Raw genomic sequence first — 16,614 nt, forward strand, 5'->3', positions numbered from 1 at the left:
GTGCTCAGATAGTATGACTCAACCATTCCTCTACACAACATGCTCAGGTAATATCACTCAACCATTCCTCTATCATGACATGCTCAGGTAATATGACTCAACCATTCCTCTATCATAACATGCTCAGGTAATATGACTCAACCATTCCTCTATGATGACATGCTCAGGTAATATGACTCAACCATTCCTCTATCATGACATGCTCAGGTAATATGACTCAACCATTCCTCTACACAACATGCTCAGGTAATATCACTCAACCATTCCTCTATCATGACATGCTCAGGTAATATGACTCAACCATTCCTCTACACAACATGCTCAGGTAATATCACTCAACCATTCCTCTATCATGACATGCTCAGGTAATATCACTCAACCATTCCTCTATCACAACATATGCTCAGATAGTATGACTCAACCATTCCTCTATCATGACATGCTCAGGTGATATGACTCAACCATTCCTCTATCACGACATGCTCAGGTGATATGACTCAACCATTCCTCTATCATGACATGCTCAGGTAATATCACTCAACCATTCCTCTACACAACATATGCTCAGATAGTATGACTCAACCATTCCTCTATCATGACATGCTCAGGTGATATGACTCAACCATTCCTCTATCACGACATGCTCAGGTGATATGACTCAACCATTCCTCTATCATGACATGCTCAGGTAATATCACTCAACCATTCCTCTACACAACATGCTCAGGTAATATGACTCAACCATTCCTCTATCATGACATGCTCAGGTAATATCACTCAACCATTCCTCTATCACAACATATGCTCAGATAGTATGACTCAACCATTCCTCTATCATGACATGCTCAGGTGATATGACTCAACCATTCTTCTATCACGACATATGCTCAGATAGTATGACTCTACCATTCCTCTATCACGACATGCTCAGATAGTATGACTCTACCATTCTTCTATCACGACATATGCTCAGATAGTATGACTCAACCATTCCTCTATCACGACATTTGCTCAAGTAATATGACTCAACCATTCCTCTACACAACATGCTCAGGTAATATGACTCAACCATTCCTCTATCATAACATGCTCAGGTAATATGACTCAACCATTCCTCTATGATGACATGCCCAGGTAATATGAATCAACCATCCCTCTATCACGACATATGCTCAGATAGTATGACTCAACCATTCCTCTATCATGACATGCTCAGGTGATATGACTCAACCATTCCTCTATCACGACATATGCTCAGATAGTTTGACTCAACCATTCCTCTATCACGACATATGCTCAGATGATATGACTCAACCATTCCTCTATCACTACATATGCTCAGATAGTATGACTCTACCATTCCTCTATCACGACATATGCTCAGATAGTATGACTCAACCATTCCTCTATCACGACATTTGCTCAAGTAATATGACTCAACCATTCCTCTATCACGACATGCTCAGATAGTATGACTCAACAAATCTTCTATCACGACATATGCTCAGATAGTATGACTCAACCATTCCTCTATCACGACATTTGCTCAAGTAATATGACTCAACCATTCCTCTACACAACATGCTCAGGTAATATGACTCAACCATTCCTCTATCATAACATGCTCAGGTAATATGACTCAACCATTCCTCTATGATGACATGCCCAGGTAATATGAATCAACCATTCCTCTATCACGACATATGCTCAGATAGTATGACTCAACCATTCCTCTATCATGACATATGTTCAGATGATATGACTCAACCATTCCTCTATCACGACATATGCTCAGATAGTTTGACTCAACCATTCCTCTATCACGACATATGCTCAGATGATATGACTCAACCATTCCTCTATCACTACATATGCTCAGATAATATGACTCAACCATTCCTCTATCATGACATGCTCAGAAAGTATGACTCAACCATTCCTCTATCATGACATGCTCAGGTGATATGACTCAACCATTCCTCTATCACGACATATGCTCAGATGATATGACTCAACCATTCCTCTATCACTACATATGCTCAGATAGTATGACTCTACCATTCCTCTATCACGACATGCTCAGATAGTATGACTCAACCATTCTTCTATCACGACATATGCTCAGATAGTATGACTCTACCATTCCTCTATCACGACATGCTCAGATAGTATGACTCTACCATTCCTCTATCACGACATATGCTCAGATAGTATGACTCAACCATTCCTCTATCACGACATTTGCTCAAGTAATATGACTCAACCATTCCTCTACACAACATGCTCAGGTAATATGACTCAACCATTCCTCTATCATAACATGCTCAGGTAATATGACTCAACCATTCCTCTATGATGACATGCCCAGGTAATATGAATCAACCATTCCTCTATCACGACATATGCTCAGATAGTATGACTCAACCATTCCTCTATCATGACATATGTTCAGATGATATGACTCAACCATTCCTCTATCACGACATATGCTCGGATAGTATGACTCAACCATTCCTCTATCACGACATATGCTCAGATAGTTTGACTCAACCATTCCTCTATCACGACATATGCTCAGATGATATGACTCAACCATTCCTCTATCATGACATGCTCAGAAAGTATGACTCAACCATTCCTCTATCATGACATGCTCAAGTTATATTTGATCTTACATTTGATCATGAAGGGTAATACACTCAAATTAATTGAAACCACCTTCCAACATGAAGCTTTATTATCAGGTGAAAGATAAGGCCTTACCTTGAAATGAAGAGAAACATTCCTCTGACATGAAACTTTATTATCAGGTGAAAGATAAGGCCTTACCTTGAAATGAAGAGAAACATTCCTCTGACATGAAACTTTATTATTGATATGAAAGAAAGACAGGTGTTGTTTGCAGTTATAGCCAGTTATTTATTACTGATAAATTTCTTTAAACCCTGAAACAATTGTAAAACATTCATTACACACAAATATAAACATATGCTGACATCAAATATTTCATTACATTTGATGATATATACAAAATGCTATATCTACTAATTGATAAACTTACATCTCATCAAAAACTTAATTAATCTTATATCATAAACATACTTAACCCCCATATATACTTATATATGCGTATCATATAAATAGAGTGACATAAACGTAACATGATACATTAACTATCATGTTTACATACAATATACAATATATGAGAAATATATATTAAACCCACCAAGTGTGTGGACCTGGGTTCATCAGTCCAGACACAGACCTCTGCACAAGTAATACAGCTACATCTGCACGACAGATAAATAATATATACACACTGTGCAGACCAATCTGATAGCAGCAATATTACTACAAACAGATACATAGTGTTATTTCTTGTGTTTGCACTGCTTCAGGATCTGCTTCTGTGCTGCTGTCTTCTTCAGGTATGTGGTCGTCACCACCAGAAGCATCACCTGCTACTCCAAGAGACTGTAGATCGTCACCTGTTTTCTCTGAAGTAGTCGCACAGTGTCTTCACTGATGATGGTAGCATCCTTAGCAACTGCTGGAAAATAGAATGGAGCATCATAGTCAGACACTTTGTCCTCCTGGATATCCTCTTCTATAGTCTTCTTCACGATCTTTCTTGGTCTAGGAGTTGGTTTTTTGGCTGCTCGTACAGTGTTGTTATCCATGATCGCTGGTACTGATCCAATGGGCAGGAGATGGTTTCTATGCAACGTCATGGGGGCTCCACTGAAACCGGAACTGCTTCATGATATGAAGGACAGACGCAGGTGTTGTTCGCAGTTATAGCCAGTTATTTATTACTGATCAATTTCTTTTTAAACCCAAGTGTGTGGACCTGGGTTCATCAGTCCAGACACAGACCTCTGTACGAGTAATACAGCTACATCTGCACGACAAATAAATAATACATACACACTGTGCAGACCAATCTGATAGCAGCAATATTACTACAAACAGATACATAGTGTTATTGCAGAGTAACTTAAAACATTTCTAAAATATAATAGTAAAACCCTGATTCATTCATACATTATACATTCATACATTACACATTCATTTATACCAATATGTAACCTAGCAACACATATGTTTCACATTCTTACTTTCATACTTCATACTTTCATACATCAGCTTCACAGTGTTTGAAGATTTAGTTAAATAATATTTTAGGCCTAAACTTGGCGCTTACTGAATTATTTACCTTACGTAAATAATAACACTTGTAATGCATACAGAAATACAACTAATTACTTTGATCTGGCTAATATTTACAACAAGACAAAAAACAGCCAAATTATCAACAGCATAAACACAATATACCTACAAATCCTAGGAATACGTACAAACAATAAAATATCATCAAAAGACCAACCTTTAGATGTGAATTCCAAAGTCAATAGATCAAACACCACAATTAGTCCAAATTGTGAATTCCAAAATGTCCAATGCTATACGTGTGTTTGACAGTAACATCAAATGTGATCTAAACTGTAGTAAAACTAAACCCTTTAAACTGGAGACAGTAAGCTAGAAAGTTAAACAAAAAGGGGCTGTGAGGGGCTCGCTTGGGCAGGCTATTGTGTGATAGTGCACTAGGTGATTGAGGCTGTGGCAAAGTACTCATGCAGTAAGCTGAATCAGAGAATTAGGAGAGCTGAAGTGTGAAGTATATAATGTTTATAACATACTTGACTGAACATTTAATTCAGTGAAAATCTAAACTAATAAAACTCTGAAAATATATACAATTATCTGATCCTGTCACATACTTCTCTCCCTTGAATAATGTTGTCCTCATTCCGGTTCTTCATCAACAAGGGAAAGCAATGCCTTGGAGATGCTGGTGCTGATGTGTCCCAAAATGCCGGTCGCTGCCAGTTGTTCCAGGCGTCAACTCCTCTGCTGCCAGTCTGGGTCAGAAGTCTGGCACATTACATAATCTCCTGAGGTTTGCCAGGCAGTCTTCCTTGTTAGTCTACCAGATCTTCTTGGTGCAGGTATGGGTTGAGGATTAGCATCAGGTGGTACAGGAGGAGGTAGCTCTTCTCTGACTGAGTCTTCCGGCTCCTCTTCAGTGTTTTCTTGTGGTTGCACTGCTTCAGGATCTGCTTCTGTGCTGCTGTCTTCTTCAGGTATGTGGTCGTCACCACCAGAAGCATCACCTGCTACTCCAAGAGACTGTAGATCGTCACCTGTTTTCTCTGAAGTAGTCGCACTCTCTTCCACAGTGTCTTCACTGATGATGGTAGCATCCTTAGCAACTGCTGGAAAATAGAATGGAGCATCATAGTCAGACACTTTGTCCTCCTGGATATCCTCTTCTATAGTCTTCTTCACGATCTTTCTTGGTCTAGGAGTTGGTTTTTTGGCTGCTTGTACAGTGTTGTTATCCATGATCGCTGGTACTGATCCAATGGGCAGGAGATGGTTTCTATGCAACGTCCTCTTCCTCCCCCCACCAGATTCTCTCTGCACTACAAACACAGGGATATCCTGGTTTGGTTGCAAGAGAACAACATAAGGATCTTCCTCCCAGCGATCTGCCAACTTGTGCTTACCATCAAAGGCTAAGGCTTTCACCAGAACTCGATCACCTGTCTGTACAGTGGCCCCTCTAGTCTTCAAGTCATAGCTGGCTTTCTGTTTGACTTGGGCAGTCTTTGATGCCTTTGACACCAGGTCATAGGCTTCTTGGAGCTTCTTCTTCAGAGACTTTGCATAAGCTGTCAGACACTGATGATTCTTGTTGGTCTTGATCCCAAAAGCAGGATCTACAGGCAGACGAGGTTCACGACCAAACATAAGGAAGAATGGAGACTGGTTTGTTGATTCATGCCGGATGCTGTTATAGGTTGGACAAGGGGAGCTACATAGGTCTTCCAATCTGCTTTCTGGTCCGGTTGGAGTGTTCCCAACATATTAAGCAGTGTCCGGTTGAAGCGTTCAACCATAGCATTGCCCATAGGGTGATAAGATGTTGTCCGGCTTTTCTCCATTCCCAAGAGGCTGCACAATTCCTTCATAAGGCGGCTCTCAAAGTTGGTGCCTTGATCACTGTGGATGCGCTTTGAAATCCCATAGTGCATTATAAAGTTCTTGTAGAAGGCTTCTGCTGTTGTTTTTGCAGTCTGATTCCTTGTCGGGATTGCTTGTGCATACCTCGTAAAGTGGTCTGTGATGACTAGAATATTCTGGTGACCTCCCTTTGATGCTTCCAAGGACAGACGAGCTCTAAGGGCTGTGTGGTGATGATGTTGACCAGAGGAGCACATGCATTAGTGGGGGATTTCCTTCTCAAACATCTGTCACATCTTTGGATCCAATCTTCCACGTCGTTGGTCATGCCTGGCCAAAAGAACCGATCTCTTAGGAGTGACAGTGTCCTCTCTCTTCCAGGGTGTCCCACGTCATCATGAAGTCCTCTGAGCATATCCTCAATCAAGGCTGATGGTAAAACACGCTGATGTCGTTCTTGGCCGTTAATATTAACTTTCCTGTAAAGGATTCCTTCTTGAAGAAACATGCTGTCAAAGTTCCTATGCAGGGAAGTATTGGCTTGACAAGGGGGATAATCCTGTCGTCTTGGCTTCCTGTTACTTCTCACCAAGTTAATCCATGGCCTAAGAATGACATCTGCAGCTTGTGCCTTTCTCCAGTCCCTGTCTGTCATCACTTTAAGGTTCTCTCCACGATCTTCTAGGCTTTCTAAATCTGGTGCTGCTGAACAACAGAGGCTGTGTACCAAATGATGTTCCTGCAAAGTGTGACAAACAGCTCTTATTGACTCTGATGTTATCTGTTGTCTTTCAGCTTCTATTCCAGGCAGCCTGGAGAGTCCATCAGCATCTGCGTTGTTGAGCCCTGGCCTGTAGATGATATCAAAATTGTAAGCTGACAAGGCCGCTAGCCAGCGGTGACCTGTAGCATCCAACTTTGCAGAACTGAGCACATAGGTCAGAGGGTTATTATCTGTATATACACTGAATGTATTGCCATACAGATAATCCTTGAACTTTTCAGTCACCGCTCATTTCAAAGCTAGAAATTCAAGACGGTGAGCTGAAAAGTTGCTCTCTTCCTTGCTCCGTCCACGGCTTGCATAACTGATGACCTTCTTCAATCCATTCTGTTCTTGGTACAAGACAGCTCCCAGTCCTCGGCTACTTGCATCAGTGTGGACTTCAAATGGCTTGGTGTAATCCGCATACCCAAGAACTGGCTGTGTTGATAAGCATGTCTTGATTGTCTTGAACGCAGTTTCCTGTTGTGGTCCCCATTGCCATGGCTTGTCGGGCTTGTTGGCTGGATGGTTTCTTCCTCGTGTCTTGGTCTTTGTGGCTGGCATCAAAGCTGATAGAGGCTTGGAAATCTTGGCGAAGTCCTTGACGAATTTCCTGTAATAACCTGCAAATCCAAGAAACTTTTGTATCTCATCTGGGTTTGCAGGTGTAGGCCAGTCCAAAATCCTCTGTATCTTATCCGGATCTGTCTCGATACCATCTTCAGACACAATGTGTCCAAGTAACTTGATCTTGTTCTTGAAGAAAGAACACTTGTCGGCACTGAGCTTCATTCCTGTCTCTCTGGATCGTTGAGGTACTTGGCTAAGCCGTTCTAAATGTTCTTCAAATGAGCTGGAAAAGACGATGATATAATCCATGTAAATAAGACAAATCTTGAGGTGGAGTCCTTCGAAGCATTCGTTCATCACCCGTTGATATGTTGCAGGGCTGTTGCAGAAGAACCCCAAAGGACCTACGGTGAAAGCTGTCCTTTCCTTGTGCAATTCCTCAATTTCGACTTGATGATATCCTGACTTCATGTCCAGTGTACTAAAGAATCTTGATCCTGCAAGTGCGTCGAACATCTCGTCTATCCGTGGCAGAGAGTAGGAGTCTTTGATAGTCCGACGATTCAGCTGTCTAAAGTCCACACACATCCGTAGTTTCCCATTCTTTTTCCTGACTAAAACCACATTAGATGACCATGGGGAGTATGAGTGACGGATGACTCCACATGCAAGCAGTTGTTGAAGGTGTTCCTTGACTTCTTGGTACATTGATGGTGCAATCCTTCTATGTCTCTGCTTGAAAGGTCGTTATCCTCAAGGTCAATCCGATGCTTAACATTGGGGACATGTCCTAAGTCTGTCTCGCCATTGGAAAATACATCCAAGTACTGTGAGATAACCTGCTTGCCAATCTTCAACTGTTCAGGTGTGACTGCTGCTTCCTTGAAGTCACCTTGACTTTCACCCTCAGGAACATCCTCAACATTAACGACCTGGAGTTCACACAGTACTGAACGGGTTGGAATAGCCACAGTCCTAGTGGTTACATTAGCGACATGTACCTGTACCATAAACTTGTCATCATGATGGTAGTTGATGATAGTTGGTGCTATATCGAGGTCAGATGGTATGGCAGATCCTGTAGTTGATTGCACCATGGCACATGTATCCCTATAGACAAGAAGCTTAAAAATATAACCTTCAATAACTCTTTCAGTGTTGGGTGGTATCATAACTCGTTCCGTCTCAGCGCTTCTAATCCTTCCAAGTGAGAAGTTGTTTCTTGCCAGTTGTTTTTCCTGCAGCATCATATTCCTGAAAGCCATGTACCAGGCTGTATGAATATCTGCCTCTTGGAGAAAACGAATTCCATATTGTTGTTTGCAGATGTCCATACAAGTTGACAAGATGTTTGTACCTAATAACACAGGAACTGCTGAGTGGTAGGGTGTATCTGGAACGACTAGTAAGATACATGGCAGTGAAGATATGGATCCTGTATGTGGCCATAATACGGAAGATGCTGTCCATCTGCACAATCAATTTGTAAAAATACATCCAAAGGCTTAATGGGAAGTTCTGAGAGAAACTCTGTATAAAAGCTGTGGGAAACAGTTGACACAGTAGAACTTGTATCAAAAAGAGCTGTGGCTTTAATGTAAACTGTGCCTTCATTTGGTTGATCTACTAGCTTGGCAACTTGATGGTTACTGATGGGGCGCCTCCTCCTATAGCCTATGGCTTGCCCTGTCCCATAGGCTTCTTCCTGTTTAAAGGGCGCCTGAGGTCCAGAATTACACGGCAGCCGTACTGTAGATGTCCTGGCTGGTTGCACCTGAAACAAATGGGCTCTCCAGTAATGGAATCCTTAGAAGGTCGCTGATTCCTAGAATCCCCACTCTCGTCCTGGTACCATGATGGTGTTCCTGGCCGAGGTGGCCAATACTGTTGAGGTGGAGGCTGCAGATTTGTTGATGGTCCTATAGGTCCTGGGTTCATCCAAGGAACAGAGGAAACGGGAACTGGTGTAATCTGTTGCTTCTTCAGATCTGCAACTTGGCTTGACAGCTGTCGCAACATTCCCTTTATCTCCTTCATCTCAGTGTCCTGTGTGCTTACAGCAGCTATATTAGGAGTTGAAATCTTCTTCTTGGCTCCAGCTCCTCTCTGCTGCAAATCTACTTCAGCTCTTTGCAGGGCTCTGAGAAGGCCATCAATGGTGCTTTCTTGGTCATAGATATGAGCTGTATGATCCCGAAGTTCTGGCCTTGACCCTGACCATAACTGTGTGCGGAGCATCTCATTCCTGGTTGCCTGGGGAACTGGTCCTTGTGCTTCTGCTTGGAGGAGTGAATGCTCTAACCTGCATGCCCATAAAGCAACTTCTTCTGTGACCTCTTGACGTGAGCTATAAAAGTTAGCTAGTAGTGATTGACCCCTATCTACACTTCCAAACGTAGCCTCTAGCTTTGAAATGAGCTGCTTGATATCAGCCTCAGGCCCAAGGCACATGGCAACCATCGCTGCCTTACCATGTAGGGATTGTTGGACTATGTTAACAACAGCCTGTGGTGAAAGAGACTTGTTTTGAAACAAACACTCAACATGATATTTCCAAACATCAAAAGATGTTTCGCCCTTCTTGTCACCAGAAAATGATGGAACCTTTGGTGCCTGTGCTAATGTAACAGGTGCTAGAGTACCTTGGATAGAAGGCGGGATGGACGAACCATCCTCAGCCCTGACCTTGGTCTGAGTGTATGCTCGCATCCACTGTGCCAGGTCTTCTGGATTATCAACAGTAGGCCAGGTACCAAGAGCCTGAAAAGAAGAAATACGTTTCTCGAACTCTTCAGGTAGTGGTTTACTCATGATGCTGTAACATGAGCATGTGATAAGGAAATTATAGGGGATAACATAAATGTTGTGTCAACAACCATACGCAGGATGCCCTTGTGTAAGCAAGTGATACTACAAATATATGATTTTATCACATAATGGGTAGGTTTCTCGGCAGGATAAAGCCAACGGATAAAAACGATATCCGTTGGCGTCATATGCGGATAAAGATGCAAATATCAAAGGTCAAGTAGGGACTACTTTCACTGTTTATAAACAAACATGGCGTCGCCCTCGTCATCTGGCGATCGAGTCAGAATTAACCATCAGGAATCTGGATAAACTACAGGGATAATTGTTATCATTATCAAAAGAACAATCTAATATACTGAAAATCAGTGTCTAACTGTGACGTAGCTAAGGCATTTTATAAGTTTTGGCAACTTTGGAGATATAAATTTCGAAACAATTTTGCGAGGGCACGAGGCCTAGCCAAGCGGGATCAGTAGCCATATCTGTGCTTGTAGACCTCTGCGGCTTGAAACCTTCTCTACAAATTAAAATAGTTGGATTTGGAACCAAATATGTTTGAATTGTTACCTTGTTTCGTTTTGTCGCTGTGTGTACATCTGACTACACTTCTTAACGTTATGACAGACCGACTGTCTACAACGTCTGACCGTGGCCGTGACGTCTCATAGACTAGGGTTAGAGTAGCTTCCCTTTGACAAAGGGCAGTTACTCTAGCGGACAGACCGATGGATTGCCGCGAAAGGAAAATATAAACCATTGTTGTTTTGCGTATATGTTGCTTCGCCACTGTATAAGAAACGGATTTCAGTTGGAACTATATTGGCTACTGTCACTGTCCGACTGACCCATCACTTACCCCCTGACGTAATATATATTAATGCGCGCATTCCAGGAAAACTCGCAATGTTTCGGTAATGTTTGTGAGAGAGGGAAAGCGATTTTGAAGCACAGAATTAAAGAATGACATTATATGATAAAGAGGTTATCACGCTTGTGTGTTTGGGGATGGTAAATATCCTGTATTAGGAATAAACACTATGTATTTAGCTCGCCAAGGCTCGCTAAATACAATGTTTATTCCTAATGCAGGATATTTACCATCCCGAAACACACTCGCGTGATAACCTCTATGTATGTTCAGGATAACCTGAACAACAAAAACATCATGCAAATTAGTGTGTGCTCATGGCGTAATGACCAACAAGCTGAGATGTATGAGAAATACCTGAAAGAAAATGGCCTAAAAAGCTAAAACGTGAAGATAAAGAACGTCATATTACTTCACACGTGTAGAAGATACCGAGGGAAAAAAGTTGAAAGTTGTGCAAACAGCTGTGTTCGTGTGCACATGCAGTGTATGTCTACGCGCGCGGGGACAATATAATTGGACTGGGGGGAATGCTTATATACCAAAGTTAACTATAAACCCAGCAAACTGAAAAAAAACCCGAATACAATCCATATTGACACACATGAAGACATAACTGCAGCTGAATAAACAACAAGGTATTGATCTACCACAAGACAAGTAACAACAATAATACAAATACCACTGAACTTGGAACACAACACCAGCCCTACATGATGAAATTTGAAAGGTGTATTAAGGCCTAGTTATTTATTTGCTAAAGTTTAAATGTAAGATTTGCTATCTCACTTTATTCACACACACATCATACCAACATTGTACTCTCAGCCATTGTACTTGCAATCACAGGGTAACACAAAAAAACATATGATCTAAACTAACTAAATATCAAATGTGTGAGCGCTCACTATAAGAAACAACACATTTCAATAATATGTGCACCCAGGCACAGGAATATCATAAGCGTATGTACAATAAAGCTCTGTTAAGCCAGAAAATGAACTTGTAACTATAATGTTTAGTGATATCACGTGACAAAGATTACAACATGGTAAACGATCTATGTGCATACGTGCACAACACAACCCAGGTACATGAAACACAAGGTTACATTGCTAGATCCAGTATGCATAATGCATAGATCGGAAACGTCTCTGTAATGTCATATTACTGAACGCTGAAATCTCGTCCGATCGCATAACCACTGACAGAGTTCAGATGAAATAGAGCATTGAGGCACATTATAAACTGTTTATATTGAGTCTATATAATTCAAAATCACAAAAATGTCTCACACGAGTGTAACGCCATGTTACGATGTTTCCCAGAATCACGTCATAGCACATGTAGTGGACAAGGGACGATGAAGTCAATACGTAGCTGTCTGTGTTTCCCTCTAGGCCATAGTCCTCACTGGGGGCTCCATTGAAACCGGAACTGCTTCATGATATGAAGGACAGACGCAGGTGGTGTTCGCAGTTATAGCCATCAGTCCAGACACAGACCTCTGCACAAGTAATACAGCTACCACTGCACGACAGATAAATAATATATACACACTGTGCAGACCAATCTGATAGCAGCAATATTACTACAAACAGATACATAGTGTTATTGCAGAGTAACTTAAAACATTTCTAAAATATAATAGTAAAACCCTGATTCATTCATACATTATACATTCATACATTACACATTCATTTATACCAATATGTAACCTAGCAACACATATGTTTCACATTCTTACTTTCATACTTCATACTTTCATACATCAGCTTCACAGTGATTGAAGATTTAGTTAAATAATATTTTAGGCCTAAACTTGGCGCTTACTGAATTATTTACCTTACGTAAATAATAACACTTGTAATGCTTACAGAAATACAACTAATTACTATGATCTGGCTAATATTTACAACAAGACAAAAAGCAGCCAAATTATCAACAGCATAAACACAATATACCTACAAATCCTAGGAATACGTACAAACAATAAAATATCATCAAAAGACCAACCTTTAGATGTGATTTCCAAAGTCAATAGATCAAACACCACAATTAGTCCAAATTGTGAATTCCAAAATGTCCAATGCTATACGTGTGTTTGACAGTAACATCAAATGTGATCTAAACTGTAGTAAAACTAAACCCTTTAAACTGGAGACAGTAATTAAGCTAGAAAGTTAAACACAAAGGGGCTGTGAGGGGTGCGCTTGGGCAGGCTATTGTGTGATAGTGCACTAGGTGATTGAGGCTGTGGCAAAGTACTCATGCAGTAAGCTGAATCAGAGAATTAGGAGAGCTGAAGTGTGAAGTATATAATGTTTATAACATACTTGACTGAACATTTAATTCAGTAAAAATCTAAACTTATAAAACTCTGAAAATATATACAATTATCTGATCCTGTGTCATTATCAAGAAAAAGATAGGGTTTATACTTGGAGAACTAACCCACCAATTGCCAGAAAATATGGACATAGAGTATGTGAAAAAAGAACACTATTAAGATTTTCTTCTTATCACTTTGAGGACACTGTGCTAAGTTTAGTGGACACTTTCAATTGCTAAGTATAGCGGACACTGTCAAGTGCTATGTTTAGTAGACACTGTCAAGTGCTAAGTATGGCGGACACTGTCAAGTGCTATGTATAGTAGACTTACTTACTTACTTACTTTGGAGATTTAACGTGCGCTTTCCGACTGATGCGTATTTCGCACACGGGCCCGGCCAGGCCATTTATTGTGTTTCCGAAAGGGGCGAGGGTGGTCTGTGCAACCCAAGAGGGGGCTTTAGGGGTTGCTTATATAGAATTTGGGAATTTTGAGATTTGGAATAGATGCCGATGGGGTTGGGGAGGAGAACTAAGGGAGCTGGGTATGGTGGATGATTGTTTGTTTATGTGATTTTGATTTGGTAGGTTATTATGGTTTTAGATGCGTTTTATTAGTTCCGTTTTTATTAAGAATACGCCTAAGGCCTTGAAGTTTTCTAGTTTATTTTGTGGGTTTAGTATTGCTTCTAGAGTGAGAGCCTTGTTTAGATTGAGGGTGGTTTGTAATGCGGTTCGATGTGTTAGGTAGTGTGTGCAGTGGATGAGTGCGTGTTCTGGGGTTTCTGGTTGTTTGCAGTGTGGGCAGTTACCTGTAGTGTGTTTTTTAATTTTTTTTAGGTGGTTATTTAGGTTGGTGTGTCCTGTTTGGAGTTTAGTGATTACTCTGTCGATTTTTTTTGATGGATGGAGAATTTTTGGTTTGGTTAGTGGTTTGCTGAGCACTCTTTTGATTTGGCTATTTGAGTTTAGATATAGGTTATGCCATTTTTTGGTGATTTTTTGTTTGTTTACACTTTTAATTTCTGATTTTGAGATGGGTAAGTTTAAGCTTATTTCTGGGATTTTGAGGGATAGTTTAGCTGCTTTATCGGCGTTTTCATTACCGTATATTCCTACGTGGGCGGGTATCCACAAGAAGGTTATTTGTTTGCCTGCTTTTGTTAGGTCGTTGGAGCTTTTAAGTATTTCATTTATTAATTTAGGTCGGTTTTTGGTATTTTTGTTTTGGAGGGCTTGTAGTCCACTTAGGGAGTCAGTAAGTATTAGGATTTTTTGGTTGTTTTTTGATTCTTGATTGTGGAGGGCTGAGGCCATGCCCATTAGTTCGGCCGTGAATATTGATTGGTTATTTGGGAGTCGGAAGGATTGTGTGGTTTTAGTTGGTTGTGTGGTATGGACTCCGAAACCCGTGTGTTTGGAGGTCGGATCTGAGGACACTGTCAAGTGCTAAGTATAGCGGACACTGTCAAGTGCTCAGTATAGTAGACACTGTCAAGTGCTAAGTATAGTAGACAAGTAATTTTCACACAACACATTCTGGCAAGGCAGTGTAGAGATGGCTGGTAATTCACATCAGTGAGACAGGCTGGTGGAGATGGTGCTGTCACTGGTGCTGTATGTCATGGATATCTCAACAGAGGACATGATGCGTCAACAGAGTACAGAATGCTTTACCAAAGGTCACTGATGGCTTTCAGAGGATGTGGATGTCTCAACAGCGGACACAATGTCTCAATAGCCGTCACAATTTTCTCAACAGAGGACTTGGATGTCTTAACAGAGGATACAATGTCTCAACAGCGAACACAATGTCTCAACAGAGGACACAATGTCTAAACAGCGAACACAATGTCTCAACAGAGGACACAATGTCTAAACAGCGAACACAATGTCTCAACAGAGGACACAATGTCTAAACAGCGAATACAATGTCTCAACAGAGGACACAGTGCTTTACCAGAGGTATTGCTTGAACCTTTGATTTGATCTGAACAGTGATGTGACTGTATTTTATACAGTACAAAGCATGGAGCATTCTTCATAAAATGGATGAGAATAGCCTAAAGTGACATCAATGCTTTTCTCGCCTTGAACATGTGAATTACCCTTGGTGGTGTGACTGTGAGCAACTTTATTAAATTAGGTTTATCTCTGACAGCAGCGAGATAATTCTGTAATTCCAAAGTCTTTTCATGTTGACAGTCTCAACTGTTTCTGTAACTGCATTGAGAGAGTTTTCTGGAAATGGTGAAATTACAATTACATTTGAGTGATTAAATTTTCCTTTGGGCTTCCTCAAAACAAGGCAAGAAGAAAGCGATTCACAAGGCATTGAAGGGTGGAAGAAAAGCAGCAGATGATATCTGTTTGCCAGAATATAACAATTTCACCGAAGCAAGAAAACATCAAGTGTAGAAATGGCTAAGTTTAAAAGAACACTGTCAGGTTGTGATGGTGGGGCATTTGACACTTGATTTCTTCATCACTGTCAAATGTTGGACAATATTAACATCTCCTATTCAGCGAATTGATACCCTTATGCATTTCAGTGAATGTTTTGTATGGATATGGAAATGCCATCTGTAGCCTTCAGCCATGAAACATGTGTAAATGAAATCAGTGTAGTGTTCCCATGTGGCACAGATGACAGGGACGTGTTTCTAGAACACATGTGCAGCGTGACACTAGAATTAACACAATATTAACATACATATGATACTGTCACATGCAGGCTATTATTGTACAGAAAACATTGTGCTTCATGTATCATATTACTGAATACTCATTCGGTTTGAGTATGTATTCAACTATGTATTTGTAAAATGGGTTTGGTGTCCCACCTGTTATTACATCATCTGATTGTAGTCTTGTAGTCTAGACAATAGGACATTGTGTTTCATCTGATTGTAGTCTTGTAGTCTAGACAATCGGACATTGTGTTTCATCTGATTGTAGTCTTGTAGTCTAGACAATCGGACATTGTGTTTCATCTGATTGTAGTCTTGTAGTCTAGACAATCGGACATTGTGTTTCATCTGATTGTAGTCTTGTAGTTTAGACAATTTGACATAGTGTGTCATGTAATTGTAGTTTTGTAGCTTAGACAATTTGACATAGTGTGTCATCTGAAGTACATTGTGTGTGTGTGGCGGTGTGTCAGTGAACACAGCCTTGTACCTCTCTGACTGTTGGTGTCAGGACTGAAGTACATTGTGTTTGTGTGTGTGTGGCGG

At 40.8% G+C, this 16,614-nt stretch overlaps 3 protein-coding genes across 3 annotated transcripts in view; 1 reads left to right on the forward strand and 2 right to left on the reverse strand.

Moving 5' to 3' along the window:
• The window catches only part of LOC139458362 (uncharacterized), a 37,399-nt gene extending 33,719 nt beyond the window's left edge, over nucleotides 1-3,680 (reverse strand). The window contains exon 1 of the mRNA XM_071239773.1: nucleotides 3,489-3,680. Within this exon, the coding sequence (XP_071095874.1) occupies nucleotides 3,489-3,680 (192 nt within the window). The remainder of the gene's footprint in view (nucleotides 1-3,488) is intronic.
• LOC139470447 (kin of IRRE-like protein 2) overlaps nucleotides 1-16,614 on the forward strand; it is a 323,048-nt gene that overhangs the window by 28,620 nt on the left and 277,814 nt on the right. The gene's annotated exons all lie outside the window — the stretch shown is intronic.
• Nucleotides 4,906-5,817, reverse strand: LOC139470414 (uncharacterized). The gene has a single exon (XM_071252827.1). It carries the CDS (start codon nucleotides 5,815-5,817, stop codon nucleotides 4,906-4,908), a length of 912 nt encoding a protein of 303 aa, XP_071108928.1.

Source organism: Haliotis cracherodii, unplaced genomic scaffold (genome assembly GCF_022045235.1).
Source record: "Haliotis cracherodii isolate W230 unplaced genomic scaffold, xgHalCrac1.p SCAF_1, whole genome shotgun sequence".
NCBI classification, from domain to species: Eukaryota; Metazoa; Mollusca; class Gastropoda; order Lepetellida; family Haliotidae; genus Haliotis; species Haliotis cracherodii.